General features: G+C 36.3%; 2 protein-coding genes across 2 annotated transcripts; one reads left to right on the top strand and one right to left on the bottom strand.

Annotated features, from left to right (window-relative positions):
* Positions 1-2,233: 2,233 nt before the first annotated feature.
* On the bottom strand, positions 2,234-6,163 carry LOC128244157 (uncharacterized). The gene is made up of 6 exons (XM_052962173.1): positions 6,002-6,163; positions 5,644-5,799; positions 5,216-5,328; positions 4,233-4,913; positions 2,620-4,007; positions 2,234-2,469 (listed from the first exon to the last, which is right to left on the bottom strand). The coding sequence occupies exons 1-6, from the start codon at positions 6,161-6,163 to the stop codon at positions 2,234-2,236; spliced, it is 2,736 nt and encodes a 911-aa protein (XP_052818133.1).
* An 8,204-nt stretch (positions 6,164-14,367) lies between these two features.
* Positions 14,368-15,850, top strand: LOC128244156 (uncharacterized). The gene is made up of 3 exons (XM_052962172.1): positions 14,368-14,442; positions 14,734-14,961; positions 15,767-15,850. The coding sequence occupies exons 1-3, from the start codon at positions 14,368-14,370 to the stop codon at positions 15,848-15,850; spliced, it is 387 nt and encodes a 128-aa protein (XP_052818132.1).
* Positions 15,851-16,188: the final 338 nt, after the last annotated feature.

Below are 16,188 nucleotides of genomic sequence, written 5' to 3'. Positions count from 1 at the left end.
TAGCGAGATCATTGTCTTGTTAAAAACAATTGCCGGTTCAGGGTAATATATTAATTTGTGCATATATACGTGAACTTACTTAATCAAGTATGAACAAAAATTATTTTGGACATGACCTGGAATATTGTCTTTAAAATAAAATATGTGTGTTGACTTGAGAAGTTTCATGATTAAGATAATAAAAAAAACCTCTGTTGATCATGTTTTCCCCGCCTTGAAATGATAATTGTTATAGCGGGCTATCGTCAATTGGAAAAAATAAATAAAATAATATATAATCCTGAACCGGCAATTGTTTTTGACAAGGCAATGATCTGTATACATATTATTAAAAAGGTTCGGTTTCGCTTGCTCATACAAATATGAAAGCAATGGCTAGTTTCAACTCATTTTTGGTCGAGCATACCAGAGTCGGTCAGTTTTGTAATTGTGTCAGAAGTGCAGAGTCATGTACGAAAATCGTTGTATGTCACCAATCATGTTTTCTTGTTCAACACCATAATACAAGAACTAACGACATATTTAACATAAAGGCCAGACCACGTGTTTCGAATAGTACAAGAACATAGAACGTTCTACTATTTCATAGTACCATTTATATAATATTAACACATATACAATTTAAAATGCATGCAATGCAAAAAAGTAAAGATTTACATGTTTTAATTGCGTTTGCGTCTCATGAACAAAAAAACGCTAAAAAAAATGAACAAAGACGTAAGACAAAAAGAAATAGCATACATACTTTCATAATTTATTTTAAATCGTACTTATTCGTAATGTTGGTTATTTATACGTAACTACAGTATATTTGCTAAAATGCCCATATTTTCTTTTTTGATTGTTCTTCAAAATATTTTTCTTGTTTCTATGCAAAAAAATACTTTACAAACTTTAGTTATATTTCACCAGTCTGTTTCAATTCAACCTTATATAATCATTAAGTTCATTCAATGAAAGTTTGTAAAATTCTTGATAAGGGAGAAATGAATGGATAAAGTACCCATTTGTTAGTATAAAGGGTAAACTAATTAATACAAACCGAAGTCAACAATAATCTCAATAATAAGCTAAAGTCATTTGAACTATTTAATATTGCAAACTTGAGCATTTTGGAATTTGTATATTTTTTTTTGTCCCAGAAAATTAGGGACTTATTATTTTTATATGAAAAGGATATCTATAACTTTATAATTTATAAGCAATTGACCTTACCTTTTCTTGCTTCCGTCCATACAGTGAAAATGTGATTTAAAAGTAAAAAACTACGAAATCCTCAATAGAACGCACGAACACACAAATGGAATAGATATGTCCCCGCATGTTGAATTTTGAACTGTTCGAAATATCTCTGAGCTATTATTATATAAATGATTAATTGATTTTGTCAAAGGTCGAAGGCAGTCGGCTGCTATGAATTTATTACCAGACAATATTGACAATGGTGTTCATAAAGCGATGTGTTGATGGACTGAACAAGTGACAGGTTCTGTTGATGATAGCGACGGTCGAAAAAACACACGAACGAACCAGCGAATGAGCGAACACTCGAGCGTATGAATACTCGGACGAACGAGCAATCAAACAAACAAATTAATTAATAAATAAATTCATTAAATATAGATCAATCAAATACATTAAATACATTAAATAAATGATTGAATGAATGAATGAATGAATGAATGAATGAATGAATGAATGAATGAATGAATGAATGAATGAATGAATGAATGAATGAATGAATTAATTAATTTATTAATTAATTAACTAACGAACGAACGAACGAACGAACGAACGAACGAATGAATGAATTAACAATTGAATAAATGAATGAATGATTCATTCATTCATTCATTTATTAAATAAATAAATAAATAAATAAATAAATAAATAAATAAATAAATAAATAAATAAATAAATAAATAAATAAATTAATTAATTAATTAATAAATAAATAAATAAATAAATAAATTAATTAATTAATTAATTAATTAATAAATTAATAAATAAATAAATTAATAAATTAATTAATTAATTAAATGAATGAATAAATTAATTAATTAATTAATTAATCAAACAATCAATTAGTGACTGAATCAATCAATCAATCAATTCAAATAAATATGTAAATCAAGCAGTCAACTCAAAAAACAAAACATATGTTGACATACTTAAAATTGTATTGATAATATATAGAAACATGTCATGAAAGAATTTTTTTAAATCAATGACGTTATTTCCAGCCACTTCCGGTATGCCACCATTGTTTTTGGTTGTTAAAGCAGTGACCTAGCACGCATTGACCTTGCGCCGGGTCAAACCATAAATTGCTCGAGCACATGCTTGGAACGAGTTTCCCGTGTTGGCATGTGGCGTAGGAGTCGCACGAGCCAACGCATGGGAACTTTTTGCCCTCTTGACACATTTGACATCCAGATGATACAACACAACCGTTGCCAACGTGACATCCTGAAATAATGTTTTGGGATTTATAATGGAGAAGCTAAGTACGTGAACTGCAAAGGAAATAGATGTGTGGCCGAAACTGCAAAACAAAGTAACACGTCATAAAAGTGAGGGAATATAATATGTGTTGCACTTGAAAAAAATGATGGTTACCTTGGACACCGGAAGGAATCACATGACTCACACCGGAGGTGCCCGCTGTTGGAAACGCAGGGACTTCTGGTGCCTCAAGCTCGACCTCTGGTGCAACCTCCGCCATCCCTGCAGGATGTCCTGCGTGTGTTCCCTGTCCGCCGCCACCTCTGTCTCCTAATGACACAGGCGACCCACTTCCGGTTGCACCGAACGGCCATGTATCTCTATAGCTACAATGGAACTGTATGTATATGTTGTTGTCTTGCATCATCGGACAGTAGTCGCCACGTTTGAACTGCCATAAATGAGTCACGGCGTCACCGTAATTAGCACCGTACAGGCGCGGCATTGTTGACGTCACACGGAACGCCCCGGTACATCTCTGGAAATCAGGCTGACTCGCCAGTTTACAATATGGCTGACAGACGCGCCCGCATGAGTCGTAAGCACTCAGAAACACCTCAGACGCCCCAAACTGTGGAGATTTAACTGCAACATACGCCGTTGCTATAGAAATCGCCAGTCTGTGATCAACTACCGCGTACTCTTTGTACGTTCCCATGTAGTTTAATCCTTTTGACGTAACGTAAACTCGGCCGGCACCGCTCTCCTGGTCAACACAACGGGAATATGACGCCGGCTTGCCCATCTGCAGGAAGTTCCTCATGCTTGGATTGGCGGCAGAAGAGTAAATGTCTTCTGCTTCCGCCTCTCCGTCCACGATAGGAAAAGAGGAGTAACTTGAAAATGTCGGCGGACGCTGGTACACGATTTTTACGGGAACGTAAACCCATTGGCGAATGTTGCTGTGTCCGTTCATGTTGAAAGTGTTTTGATATCCCTGAGTCACCGGCAATGCCGGACAAGTCGACACTGATTGATCGAGCGGCGGAATGGAGTTTGTGGTGTTTTGGACATTTTGCGGGATCGGTAGCCTACTGTTCGGCAACTCTGCTGGTACTCGTTGTTTCTTTAAAAACGCGTTATTGATAATGATCTTTGACTCGTCGAAAGCGCTTCCTCTAGGATCGGTGAGCATCGCGGCTCTTATTCTACGAATCTTCCGTGACAGGGCATTCCTCTTTCTAAGAAGGGCAGCTCTTCGTCGCAGGAGTCGTTGCGTTTCAAGGGCATCATCAGCGCCGCCCCCTTCAGCCTCTCCGACAGGCCCCAACTGCGACATGGGTGCCAATGGTAACCTGTTCCGCCGTCGCGACATTATCATCCGCTGCTGTTGTAAGCGCTGTTCGGTTATCCGTCGTTGTGCGATCTGCATTTGCAGTGTCCTCTGTGCCTGCGCAGCACGTGCAGTATTCATCAAAGCGATCTGTTGAGCTTGCGCGGCCATCCTTGACGCAACACCAAACACGGTATGCTGTAGTGGATTAAAGCGTGGGGCTCCCGACCTATAGAATAAGAGATTGACGTAATTATAAAAAACGGTGTTATGGATTTATAGTGATTATAAACATAAAAAAGTCAACACAATACATAAAGGAAATTAATGTAATGGTCGAATACCTAGATCCAACAGTACCTTATCAATAATGTTATAAGCCGTAGTTATGTATAGCTTACGGGCAGAACGATATTCTGGCGGTTGACGTAATTATTAACGTTGTTTTACTTACCAGTCCACGGAAACGCATAGTGGACGAAACCCTCTTCGGACGCATCTCAGGTACGGCGACCCGCAATCCGGCATCCGCTGAGAACATGACGGTGACGTCTCGTATGTGTAGATGCTTGACGTAAAAACTTCACTCATGCCGTCAATGTTCCGGAAGTTTGCGAGGCCCATTGGAAACGCAGCCATGTGCATAGAGTTATTCACAAATGCTGGGTAGTCTGTGGTGGGATCGATTCCAAAGCGACGTTGATTACGACGGAACAATTCCCAAACGTAATCAACGTACGCGTGATGCATCCAAAATATAGGGTCGTGGGAGGCGGTTTCCAGCGAACCCATCTGTCCATCTATCCAGATATGGACCTGGTTATGGAGAAACTCCAGACTGGTATTCAGGTGCGCATTGGGTTCCGTAATTTGCGCAACTCTGACGTTTGAAAGAATCCTCGCAATCTGCGCACTGCTGAACAGTTGTCCGGACTGACCAGAATTTCGGATGAGCGGTCCGGACAATGTGGTCCAGCCCGCAAAAGGGCCAGTCCGGACCATACCGAAGGGGTTGCCTAAGAAGGAGTTGGTGAAAATAACTGACCGGGTCGGATTGAACATTGGCTGGTCTAACGTGGAATCCCAGTACGGTACGGTAACTGAGGGAATCTTCTGACGAAGAGCATTTTCAAACCTGCAAAATTGACGTCATTGTTTAAATTTTCGTTTCGTGTTTTGAAAAGAAGAATAAATATTTATTCTGAATAACAATGTTCAAAAGTGTTGATATAAAATATATAGCTTGGCACTCTAACCTCAAATAGTTTGGCAATAACCATTGATACCGTTCATGAGTTCAAATAAAAGGAATAATTTAAACCAGTCGTTTGATAAAATGTCACCCAAATATCAAAGTATATCCCCCCCCCCCACCACAACCACCATACACATACACAAACAATAATAATAATAATAATTCAAAAGCGCTGTACTAACATCAAGAGGTAGACCCTATGAAATCCCAGGAAGTTGGGTCCGCCGTGAGCCGCAGTCGTCATGATTCCCTGGTGAATGGCCGCCAGCGCGTCGTACATATTCGGGGCCACGGTCTGCGGGAGGGTAAAGAAATGTTGATGTTTGTTTTTAAGCCGATGCAGCTATAAGATATAGATGCATTTCTTTAATAAAAACTAAAAATTGTTCGACGTCAACGTAAGATGAAATGATAATGATCTATTTCTGCTACAAGCTTGAGCCACAGGGTTTGGATTGTTTTTTTTACCAGAAACCAAACCTCGTGGTGTCCTGATAAGACGCCCTAGTCCGAAATTCACCAATAGCGCTTGGCACCCATTTTGATTTTCTGTAGTCTAATAGTTTGTTTTAATCTCATAATTACATCAGGCTTAAATTTGACTATATACCGTGTCAGCTTTGAGCATGTTGACAGCCCTGTGAAATGTGGCGCGCTCAAGGTCTGACATCCGGCGGTATTCCTTGCGGATCCTCAGCCTTACCGCCTGTCGCTTCGATCTTCCCAGGCTGGAACGCGTAACCAGACCCTGTACCCACGTGTATGCCTGCAAACGGTAAAACAATCTTCTATGATTTTCTTATGTTTCGGGTTTATGCTACAATTCGTAAATTGAAATTTAAAATGACCACTGGTATTCCTCATTAACCATTATCTTTCATGGACTGTAGAATTTGATAATTCCAAACCAGTGAAATTTCAGAAGGCAATTACAGAGCTTAAGAAAATATCTTCTCTGTAGAGCCTACCTGCCTAGAGATGTTGAATCCCGGCAGTCCGTGTTCCCTGGCCGCCGACCACGTGTACTGCCCTACACAGAACGAGGCTATGGACTCCCCAACCGTCTCTGTGATGGACGTTCGCTCGGAGTAGCGCGAGAAACACTCCTGCAGTCCACCAGGAAGAGGCATGTGCTCAATCATACACTCACCAGTCCGTATCCATAGTAACATACACAATACATATTCAAATCCGAAAAAAGGAAAAAGTTTCATTATTATTAGTGACTTTTTCAAACAAACGCTGTTTATTTCCCAAAGTCAGTAAACTTGTATTCTTTTTAGTTATTTTCTGAATATTCCTGGTTACGCTAGAGAAAAAGAGTGTCGACTTTTGCGGCCATCTTGTTTCCGGACACGGCTATAAACGTCACGTGCGTCATGTTAATGACGCCAAAAGTTGTAATTGACCATGTACGTCTGGTGTCAGAATTCACACTCTTGTTTAACAGGCTAGTTCGTTTGTCCAACAGCTCAGTACATTTGCCCAGATAAGCTACACTCTGCAATAAACGTATGATTACATGTATTCTGAAAATATGCTATCCACTTGCAACACCAACGATACTAGCTGGCGGCCGATGCCTTATTCTAGTGGTAAAACACTTGAGTGTTGAGTTCGACCACCCGCATCACCACTAAAATACTTGTCCCTTGTGTCAGTGCTATACACTTGCTCACGACTGGCACCAAGGTAATAAATTAATGTTCTCACTTCGGCCGACGCCCATCGTAGGCCGGTGACGTCATAAAATACACGTAAACAGAATAGGATATTAAGTATTCGGTACGCCAGAGGGACGGGGGTTACACACACTGCACAACATCTTGTTTTTATTTAATGCGGCACGGATTTGAATATTTGAACCACACGGTATTGCTCAAGACATGTTTCTGTTCATGTATTTTTCTAAATGTGGCTAGTTATAAAATGTTTGATCATTTTTGTAACCTCCGATACAGATGTTTTCAGGTTTTAATGACTTCCAGGGGTATTAAATAAATCTCAGCGTACATTCACTGTTACAGGGAAACAATGTATTCCTACTTAATGTCATCTGTAAGCCGTGTTACTTCTTAACACTGTTGAATTAGTTGAATGATATTTAATAGTATCATAGTTTACATTTTTTTTAAATACAAAAAAAAATTCATATACGTACTTAGAGTGTTACTCTTTAAAATGGCAAAATGACTTTGAGTAAAATATCATTGTAGAATGCATGCATTCATATACTGAATAAAATACAAGTTGCTTACACATTTCTAGACACGTGTTTTCTTTAAAGACCTTAAAGACGCAGTACTGAAATAAAACAAGAAATGTCTTTAAAAAAGATTATAAGTATCTTCCATGGCCGAGAGTGTAAGATAGGTCCATTCCGACCCGAGCGTAGGGTGTTTTGCGGAAACGAGGTTTACCGAGTTTCCGCAAAACACCCTGCGCGAGAGTCGGGATGAACCTATCTTATACGAGCGGCTATGGTAGATGCTTTTTCTCCCACCTCAGTTAAACAAAATTAAGTAAAAATGTATTTTTTGCTGGAACTCTTTTTTTGCTTAGTGAAAATAATTGCGTATGGATATGCGATAGCACGTGGTTGTCATGGATATGCGCGCAGTGATCCAGTTAATGTTAATAGTCAAATCGGTCTTTTTAAATAGTTCTAAGGAGAATGAAGCATTATTTCTTGAATGGTGCCTGAAAACTGTTTTATGGTGACCTTTGAAGCGAGAAATAATTAATTAGCGTTCTAAATATTACCATAAGACACGATTTCCTTGATGCTACTGACGACAGTCTTCAACAAGGGAGGTAATTACAATGTGGTAAAAGGAGTTCCATACGGGCATTTTATCTTCGCCCGTGGGCAAGATAAGAATATCTAGCATGGTTAAATTATTGGATCTACTTATCTGAGGAGGGAGAAAAAAGTTTACTTGATAAAGTGTGTACAGGGTGATAAAGTGTGTAAAGGGTGATAAAGTGTGTACAGGGTGAACAGGGTGATAAAGTGTGTAAAGGGTGATAAAGAGTGTACAGGGTGATAAAGTGTGTAAAGGGTGATAAGAGTGTACAGGGTGATAAAGTGTGTAAAGGGTGAACAGGGTGATAAAGTGTGTACAGGGTGAACAGGGTGATAAAGTGTGTAAAGGGTGATAAAGAGTGTACAGGGTGATAAAGTGTGTAAAGGGTGAACAGGGTGATAAAGTGTGTAAAGGGTGATAAAGTGTGTAAAGGGTGATAAAGAGTGTACAGGGTGAACAGGGTGATAAAGTGTGTAAAGGGTGATAAAGTGTGTAAAGGGTGATAAAGAGTGTACAAGGTGATAAAGTGTGTAAAGGGTGATAAAGAGTGTAAAGGGTGATAAAGTGTGTAAAGGGTGATAAAGAGTGTACAGGGTGATAAAGTGTGTACAGGGTGATAAAGTGTGTACAGGGTGATAAAGAATGTATGAGAGAGCAGTATGAACTTAAATTGTGAATATTGTTTTATTAAAATAACAGAATTGTTTTAAGCATTGCCGAAGTCGAAAAAAGTTAATTTTTACACAAATTTCTAACTCAATAATATTAATGGCAGAGTTGTATTGTTTGCTAAACATGTGCGTTAGTATGTGCCAAGTTTTATTTCATTATATAATTATACAGTTCCTTTTATGTTTAAACTATTTGTACTAAGAAGACATCATGGTAATCACTATGGCATTAATCTGACTCATCAGAATGATGAAAGGCATCGAAGTTTTTATCACTAGAGTGTCAGAAATGGTATTTTAGGATTAACAACAGCTAAATGATATACTTCACATATTTTTTTTTAGAACTTTTGGGTTCAGCAGAAGTAATTTATTTTTCCGAACAAGAAACTGATATTAATATGTAGTTAATTGTTGATTATATCACGGACCTATAAACAGGTCCGTGATGATATAAACAATCCGTTATATTGTCATCAACAATCAGTTCATAAGTGCTAGTTCCTGAACTAGTTTGCTTTTCTCAAAGCTATATTTTGGTAATTCAATATAATATCAGAGCGAGGTTGCGAGTTAGTGCCGACCATTGAAAATCAGATATCCCTATTTAGGCAATTGTTGTTCGATATATATTCGCTTTGTTTACAAATAAGAACACATTGGATTTGAAATTATTCGATCTTTTTCGGATTTTGTGAGGGAAAAAATATTGCTTTTTGTTTGCATTTTTTTTCTAAAAGTTGGGAATTTCAGAGACTATTTTTGGGAAGAACAACAGAGTTCTAGTTTCAGTCTATATTAAACTAACTCACCAATGTCTTCCGATTAGAAGCACGAGTCACATAATTGGAGATTACGAGAGGCTCATAGGGGAGTCATGAGTCTCTTTATTAATGATAAATAACTGATAACATATCATGTTTTAAACATAACTAAATAGTTTGCACTTAAATATATTAAAGATTTCATGTCTTTTCATATAAAGGTAATGCTTAAAGAAAGCAATTAGAAGTCAGTATCCTTAGAAAATTCATTTCAAAACTTCATCCTATAAGTGCTTCTCGTAGGATCGTCAACTTTAAACCAATCAAAACGGTTCATTTCCTTTATTTCTTCTACATTTATCATTTAACACAATATTTGATTGGTCTACAATCTATGTCATTTGTCATAACATCTAGGTTAAAACTATCGCCGAAAAATGAACTTGAATCTCAGCATGCAAAGCAAAATTAAGGTGTAACGTGATATATCGAGTAAGTCCAATTACATGCCATGCAGATATGGACCATCGGGACGCTGTTGATAGATGTGTCCATCCCGAGTCCAGCGGTTTGACCTCTATGATCGATGAAATCATTATTTGGCGCCTTGCAGAAACGAGGCGTTCTATTATGAAACTCCGGTTTAAAATTATATCAGGAAGGATGGCCGAGTAATTAATGAAAAATAGTTGAACTAATCGTACATCGTTTTTGTCAAAGTTAAATAATGAATTGTTTTGGAACACAGAAAAAACATTGTGAAAAAGTGAAGATTTGTACATTGACAAATGACAACATGGGATAAGCTTCGGTAGTTTCTTTCCGCATTAAACAATGTATTATTATATACACTAGCGGCTGCATGGGGGCAACTGGCGCGCGTCCCTTCTAAAATTGTCCAAGTATATACATGTATTTTATGTCAATATCGGTGGAAAACAGTAATAAAATACACTCAAAAGCATCAGTTTGGACTAGAAATTGTTAAAATGTTCTCCTTGCCAACATTTTAATATATTTCAATTTTGGTTTGGGGGTGGGGGAGGGGGCTTATGTTAAAATGTTGTGTCCCTCAGTTATGCCCCCTTTAACGTCATTTCTTGTACCAATCCTGCTATATATATTCGGTTACCAGTATTGCCTCACCGTTGAAATTTAATCATAATATAATACTATTAAATAAATATGCAACTGTAATACAATTTTCTTAAAGCTTATCGCTACTATTTCTATAAACAGTTCTTACGAATTAGTCTTTCGACAGGTCAACTTACTTACTACATATATGTTAGGATAGTTCTTGCCCTTGTAGATGATGGTTTTTGTTCTTATCGTATGATTTTTAGATTTTTGTCCTTTTTAAGGGTTTGGTTGGTCACCCAAAGTTACGCTTAGCTTCCAGCGGATTACAATGCAGAATGTTTTCCTCTTTCAAATTCACTTTTCGAAAAATAAATTCAAATATCTTTTGGTCCTTTAAGAACATTTATCTAAAATTTGTAGAAATTCGATGCCCAGAAAGTGTGTATTCAACTGTACGATAATGGTCTTCTTGTCAACCAAGCGGCGTATTCACTGGCAGCAGGATAGAAATCATCCATCGGCAAGGTTATGACACTTCAGGTATGGCATGAGCAACGAAGTTTGTCATATATAGTAATAAAATTATTTCATAACTAACTGCATTTTTTTATTTATATCATTAGTATTTTATTGAAATAATGTATGATACTCGATATGAAACAATTAAAACGTAACATTTTTCTTATAAAATGTTAATGTTTCAAGTTGGGCTATGAAACGTCGAGTCAACATGTTCATAAGTAATGCTTTAATAAGTTCTATTCTGAATTGTATAAATGTTGGTCTACCATTTTGAACTCAAACAAACATGTTTATCAATATATCGTAAATGTATTTATTTTGATTTGGCAAGAAATGTGTTACGTGAAATTTACAGCATGTTTTAGTAACGAGTGCACTAGGTGTTCACAAGAAAGACCATTGATGCAAAGCATCAAAGGGCGCCGTTTAATAGTTTATGCATTTGTTATATGTTGAAAAACAAGGAATGTCAAGGCTAACAAGCATATTATGGTGCATCGAACCGCATCCATGAATTTCTCAAAATATTTGTACTCATGATTCTGCTTAACAGCATAAGCTAAAGCATTAAAGTTGAAGAGTTTCAAGTTGAAAATTTCATTAGGGGTGGTACATTAATGAACATGCCAGAATTAGGGTGCTTGTGCACTGTACTTTTTGTCATTGCCACCTATCAATATACCAAGTTTTATTGCAATACCATACGTAGTTTTAAAGAAATGCTCTGGTCAAGAAAAGGCGGCAAAGGGCAAACATTCTGTAATTAGCTGAAATACAGCTATAGTTATTGTGCACTGCACTTCCTCTCGTTGTGCTTTACCATTGAATGATGTTTAATGAAATTCCAAACAGTTATGCTCCGGACAGGAAACAGTACAAAGGGAATAACTGCAATTCGCTTAAAAAAAGAGTTTTTGTTCTTGTACACTTCAGTTCTTATATTTTTTATTATTATTATTTTTTTTTATTTTTTTATTTTTTTTATTTATTTATTTTTTTTTTTTTTTTATTTTTTTTTTTGGGGGGGGGGGGGGGCACGTCACCATGCTGGAATGACAACTTGAAGGGAAGAATAAGTGGATAAGTTTCCTCTTTATATTGGGGATTCGTCATAAAGAAGTGATATGAAATAACAATTTTTGAAGTACTTTAATAAACATTATCATTTCGTCTGAAAGTTGCAAACATAAATAAGTAACAGTATATATAACAGGAAATCTATATTAAAACAATAATCCTTAAAGGCCATTTTTATTTAAACTGAATTAATGAAAGTGTAAGATTTATGAAGTTCCCGCGAAAACATCTTTCACATGACTTACTTGACCAATCGTTTTGTGCGCACTGTGTTGTGTTCTAAAAATAAAACAACTCGGGGCAATCGTAATGAAATTTTACTAATGTCACCTTCAACACATTAACAAATAGTTAGGTGAACATTTTATTCCGATATTGATTAAATTAAAGAAAACAGCTTACCTCATGGTTTATCAATGCAGTAAACATAACAAAACAAAATAAAACATTCCCATTCACATAATTACCGGTCCACACATTTTACATTTCCGGCACATGATTACAGATAACCAATCGGAAAACGTAAATGAATCGGGAACAGTTATTAAACTTATTTGTCGTTCTTCCGAAATAATGTTTTGAAGATAAATTGAAGACAATCTATTCAACCATATATAGCATTTTTAACACCCATGCAATCGCCATCTATTTGCATTTTTTAATCATAATAAAATAACAATAAAACCCAACTGTCAATCAAATTAAAAACCGCTCCCACCACTAACTAAAATAAATTCCCATTCCATATTAGGCGCGCACTTCAGTGCGGCGGCAATAACGTGTAAAAATGCCATTAAATCAACGTGTTATGGAATAAACCGGGTCAAATTGTCAATACAACAGGCTTCAATGGTGATATTGGGGTTATCCGTGATGGTTCCGAGTTGGTTCCGTGTTGATCCGCGTTCCTCCCTTGTGGTGCAGTGTTGTGTCCTGGCTGGTCCGATGCTTTGAGATCGTCGAGGGAACGTCGTCTCAATTTCACCCAGGATAACCCCAGTTCCGTGTTAATCCGGGGTGGTCTGTGTTTGGTCCGCTTGGGCAGACTTTCGTGTGACTGTAGTTTTATATTAAACAACAAAATATGACTGAGACAATATATTGATATGAAATCCATTTTTTTTAACGTTGACTTCCAACTGATCTGCCTCAAAGTTAAGAACACATGTGTTATGCGTAACACGCCTTTCCATGGTGCTCATTAATTCTGTGAAGTTTGAATGAAATCCCATTAGTGAACAAGAAAAGGTTGTAACTGATTGAAGGACGGAAAATGTAAGAGAATGACTGAGATGTGGTGTGTATTTTTATAAGTTTAGTATAAATTAAGCCAATAATAATTTATCTCATCCTGACTGCAAAGTTCCAGAATATGTCATTTACAATATGTTGGCCATTTCTTCTCAGTCAAGACAGTGATTTGTAATTTAATAATGGTAAGAAGGATTCTTAGAGTATGGAATCTGCTGGTTTCATGAGCTCCCTGTTGTTTTAACAACAAACACTACTGACCTCCAGACATTTTTAAGGGAAAATGAAGATTCTGTACAAATGCATAGGACTGATATTACTAATTAAGACGTATTGTTTCGGGTGCTGTTTAACGTGATTCGTTAACACAATATAGCACTCAAGGGAAATACAAAAGGCCAAACATCGATGCTTGCAAACGAACCAATACCTAAATGTTACCTTAGCAGAACAACACAATATCGTAAGGAAATATTAGGCTTATTCAAATCGGATATATAAAACTTCCCTCTAAGATGATTCTTTTTAAAAACACACACGTACTCACTAACAAATGGACATTTAATAACTAATCGTCTATGATAATTTAAGTGTCAATAATCAATCAGTACATACATATCCCAGGCTTGTCAATGCATAATTTCACATTCCAAAGTGCATAGCCATCACCCTCGGGGGTAAACTCTGACCCCGGGGAGCGGGTATGATGGATGGGGATGTTGCTGTTTCAAAATCGAACATGCATTCCCATATTTGTTCACTTATTCAGATGTATTTCATGGTGATTTGTGAATCGGAGAGGTTGTATTGTGAGGAAAAATAGGGTTGTGACTTCGAAGTGATTTTCTCAGACGAACGCGCAGACATTTTGTGTTGGATTATATACATTTTAATTTGAAAAACATTTGGGTAATTAAATACAAACGTATTTTTAAAACAGGTTTGTATTGTTTGATTCAAAACAAATAAAAATAGAAAAAATAGAAAAAATATATTAATAAAACAAAAGAACCACTATATTTGTCATATTTCAAACACTTGATCCACATGAATATACAAAAAATAGTCACTTAAATTAATGATAATAGTATATATTATATAAAAAATGCATACATGACTCATTTTTTTTTATCTCAATACTGTTCAATGTATTTCAGGCATGGGGTTAAAGGATTTCGGGGCCGGTGCCCGCTGTGGTCAATGTTTTCTCATTGTCCTCAACATCTGGTTTGCCGTAAGTATGCAGATTCTGCTTCCGATTACAATCAGTAACTTCACTATTTCTTTAATATCAACGCAAATAATCAATAGCCAATCTCAGTTTGTTATGAAGTTAAATCCATCGGCAAAAACACAGCATAACAATTCTCAAATTCAATATGATTTTATAAATTATTATTTTTAAAGAAATATGCATTATTCTACCTGACATACTGAAACTACGTTTCCTTATTCTTGACTGAGATAAAAATAATACATATATACAACCAACATTCGGTAAATGATTCGTTGTTTATCCGTCCAGCTACTGGGCATTGCTATGATAGTCCTGGGCGTGTTTGTCCGGGCGGGGAAGGTCGGCGACAACCGGATACTCCAGATGTTACGTCAGCTTGACTTCGGTGGCATTAATGTCGGGGACGGCATCCTGGCGCTCTCCGCTATCGTCATCGTTGTTGGTGTGTTCACACTGCTCCTCTCTGCCGACGGCGGGTTTGGCGCGTGCTTCAGGAAGAAAGGGATGCTTATTCTGGTAATATAATGCAAAAACGTTGCTCGTGTGTCTGGTAGTTTCATTAGATAATGAATCTTTCAGATATAATGGACATGTGATCCCAATGAAGAGCAAATTACTGAACAATATATAACCGGTTCATGGCTGTATATATAATTCAATGCTATACACATTCACTTCGTTGATGGATAATCAGTACATTGTTCATTAAAGCTGCACTCTCACAGATTGAACGTTCTGACAACTTTTTTATTTTTTGTCTTGAAACGAGCCAGTTTTTGTGAAAATCCATGGAAACCAATTATATAAGACTGCTGACAAAACTTTAGATCGCAGATTTTTATATTAAGTTCAAAAATTGATTTTTTATGCATTTTTCTTAAACAATTAGTAATGGTTTAAGCCATAAAACATTAATTTTCGAACGGAAATATGAAAATCTGCGATCTGATCTTTTGTCAGCAATCTTATATTATTGGTTTGCAGATATTTACGCAAAAAATTGCCCTTTCCAAGATTTTTTTTAAAAAAGTTGTAAAAATGGTAAATCTGTGAAACTGCAGCTTTAAATGTCTTACAATTGTATTACATTAGTTCGTTCATTGTTCAATAATTTTAAAATTTAAATACATTGATACGTATAGTTCAATACATTGTTGAATACTTTTTAGTAGATTGTTCCGAAACTTTTCAGTAGATTGTTAAATACTATTCAGCATTGTTGAATACTTTTTTAGTAGATTTTTGAACCTTTTCAGTGGACTGTTCAATATTTTTCAGTACAATATTCAAATAGGTTTAGTCTAGTTCAAATACATTTCAGTACGTGGTGATCCTGGCTATAATACTGATCCTAGAGATAGCGCTGCTGGCAGTCTGGATCAAGTTTGTGTATGGGGTGAGATAGATCTTCTGGGTTCTCTCCGATATTCATAAATATATTATAAAAAAAACAGTTTAATAACAAATAAGATAAGAGGTATTAATCGTTGCAAAAACATCTGCACTTTCCACCTTTAATGTCTTAAGTACTTTAACAGTGTCCCTTGCCAATAGATAATAAGATAAAGGTTTCACTTCAAAACGCTGAACCAATATTTGTAATGTGGTTTATTATTCGACTAATCTATTTTTCGAATGTATAAAATCAGTATAAAATGAATGTTGTCAACAAACACTGAATAGTGTAGACACTACTTTGTCAACTTCAAAACTTTATCATATCAAATTGTATCAATTAAGTGT

This window comes from Mya arenaria, chromosome 8, assembly GCF_026914265.1.
Source record: "Mya arenaria isolate MELC-2E11 chromosome 8, ASM2691426v1".
Lineage (NCBI taxonomy): Eukaryota > Metazoa > Mollusca > Bivalvia > Myida > Myidae > Mya > Mya arenaria.
The sequence above is the reverse complement of the archived record's forward strand: the minus strand, read 5'-3'. Positions and strand labels throughout refer to the sequence as shown.

Excerpts from the sequence above, each read along its gene's own strand:
- LOC128244157 (XM_052962173.1), bottom strand. The coding sequence starts at position 6,163 with ATGCCTCTTCCTGGTGGACTGCAGGAGTGTTTCTCGCGCTACTCCGAG. Across the intron at positions 5,800-6,001 it reads GATTCAACATCTCTAGGCAG|GCATACACGTGGGTACAGGG; the intron begins GTAGGCTCTACA and ends TACCGTTTGCAG. Across the intron at positions 5,329-5,643 it reads ACATGCTCAAAGCTGACACG|ACCGTGGCCCCGAATATGTA; the intron begins GTATATAGTCAA and ends ACCCTCCCGCAG.
- LOC128244156 (XM_052962172.1), top strand. The coding sequence starts at position 14,368 with ATGGGGTTAAAGGATTTCGGGGCCGGTGCCCGCTGTGGTCAATGTTTT. Across the intron at positions 14,443-14,733 it reads TCCTCAACATCTGGTTTGCC|CTACTGGGCATTGCTATGAT; the intron begins GTAAGTATGCAG and ends TTATCCGTCCAG. Across the intron at positions 14,962-15,766 it reads AGAAAGGGATGCTTATTCTG|TACGTGGTGATCCTGGCTAT; the intron begins GTAATATAATGC and ends AATACATTTCAG.